This window comes from Plectropomus leopardus, unplaced genomic scaffold, assembly GCF_008729295.1.
Source record: "Plectropomus leopardus isolate mb unplaced genomic scaffold, YSFRI_Pleo_2.0 unplaced_scaffold231, whole genome shotgun sequence".
In the NCBI taxonomy this organism is placed as follows: domain Eukaryota; kingdom Metazoa; phylum Chordata; class Actinopteri; order Perciformes; family Serranidae; genus Plectropomus; species Plectropomus leopardus.
In genome coordinates, this window is record NW_024625047.1 from 1 (window position 1) to 2,004 (window position 2,004).

Genomic DNA, 2,004 nt, shown 5'->3' on the forward strand with positions numbered 1-2,004 from the left:
CAGTTCAAGTAGGTTTCCTGTGAGGAAGCTGTTCCAGTGAGGCTTGCAGGCACATTACCATTGAATTAAATATATATATATTTAATTTAATTCAAATCATATTATATTTAATTTAATTTATATCTTTCAACCATCTGAACTTAAGACCGCAAAGGTTTCAAAGAGACATTTGTAAGTGTGTGTGTTTCACATTATTGCAGCTGTAAATAATGGTGTCATAGGTGGGATATTTCTGGAACTACAACATGACATATTGTCTCATTCATTGTCCCCCAGTGGTCCCCGCTGCAGCCATGCCTGTCTCCCTGCTGTGGGCGGTGGATGTGTACGGGCGGGTCTACAGCCTGTCCACGGCGGGGGCGCTGTGGGAGCAGTGCCGTGATGCTCAGATGGAGTTCAAGAGAGTGACGGCGGCTCGGCAGTGCTGCTGGGGCATCGCCTGCGACAACAACATCTACCTGAACGTCCACGCCTCGGACCTGCCCGTCCGCTATCAGGAGGAGACCTACGAGAACCAGGTGGGTCCGGACCTCAATCAGAGAGAGGTTAAAAGGTCTCTCTGTGGCTGCTTTATTTCCTGCACAAAGTGTCCTGAGTGAAATGGAGAATTTGGAGTTCCCCTCCGACATTTGTCATGAGTGGATGAGTGACTGTGAAAGTGCAACATCCTCATCCAGCAGAGTCCCACTTCCTCTGTTGCTAACTCCAGTGCACTGTCACCTGCTGTTTAATCAAAATCCCACACACAGTGAAGGTATAGGCCTACTGTCTGTGGCAGAAAAACTACTGGTTCAATTCCCACTTTCTGTGAATGACTGCAAACGTTTGGATCATCAGTTTGTTGTCACACAGCTGTCACGTCATCAGGTCATGAGGTCACGAGGTCAACACTTTGTTGTGACTTTCCCTTGAGGGTTTATCTCACCACCAGTTTTGACCTCTTCTGTCTTTGTGTCAGCGCTGGAATCCAGTCGACGGTTTCTCAGAGCGTTTGCTGCCCAGCGACCGTTGGCAGTGGAGTGATGTCACGGGTCTGCAGCACCAGCCCCTGGACGGTTTCCAGCTCCCCTCTGGCAGCTGGGAGTGGGAGGGCGACTGGTATGTGGACGAAAACTTTGAGGGCGAGCCCACAGAGAAAGGGGTGAGTGTCCCTGCCTCAGCATCTCTTATGGTCAGTTTACTGCTCCCTGCTGGGATGTAAAGGTGGAGGTGTTTGTGCATGCAGGGGTGGAGCTACGCCATCGACTTCCCCGCCACCTACACCAAAGACAAGAAGTGGAACTCGTGTGTCCGTCGGCGGCGGTGGCTCCGATACAGAAGATACAAAGCAATGGACACCTGGGCCAAGGTGGGTCAACTCTGTCTGTGTCTTTTTCCCTCACAGGGTAAACCACTTTAAATATTTGTGTCTTTGTCATGGCTCCTTTCATGTTAAAATGTGTGAATAAAGCTGTGTCTCTCTCCTCCTGTGTGTGTGTGTGTGTGTGTGTGTGTGTGTGTGTGTGTGTGTGTGTGTGTGTGTGTGTGTGTGTGTGTGTGTGTGTGTGTGTGTGTGTGTGTGTGTGTGTGTGTGTATGTGTGTGTGGACAGATCCCGTCACAGCAGACATCTCTACCAGATCCTTTCAGTGACATTAGCTGTGGAGGCTGGGACATCAGCGAGGAGCCCAGAGGACGCCTGTCACTGTGGGCCGTGTCCCTGCAGGGCAAGGTACACACACACACACACACACACACACACACATACGCAGGTGGCAAGGAAAATATCTGAACATTTGCTTCAGGGAGATTGATAGATATTATCAAAAATGGTTAATAATGTCCTGAAAAAAATTATAAAAGTAATTTATAAATCTCTTAAATATATATTTAAAGTTTTGTAACGGAAAAAAAATCTTATCTTACTTTCTTGAACTTACTTTCTTGATTTTTTTGTTTTGTTTTGTTTTTTACTTTGCTTTTTTTTTTTTTTACCTTTGCCTATTTTCAAGTAATTTCCCTGTTA

At 47.1% G+C, this 2,004-nt stretch overlaps 1 protein-coding gene across 1 annotated transcript; it reads left to right on the top strand.

Annotated features, from left to right (window-relative positions):
• Positions 1-283: 283 nt before the first annotated feature.
• Positions 284-1,710, top strand: LOC121966100 (tectonin beta-propeller repeat-containing protein 1-like; the record flags this gene model as incomplete). The annotated part of the gene is made up of 4 exons (XM_042516202.1): positions 284-518; positions 959-1,141; positions 1,226-1,348; positions 1,591-1,710. Coding segments are annotated over exons 1-4 (651 nt in total), but the record flags the coding sequence as incomplete, so codon positions are not given.
• Positions 1,711-2,004: the final 294 nt, after the last annotated feature.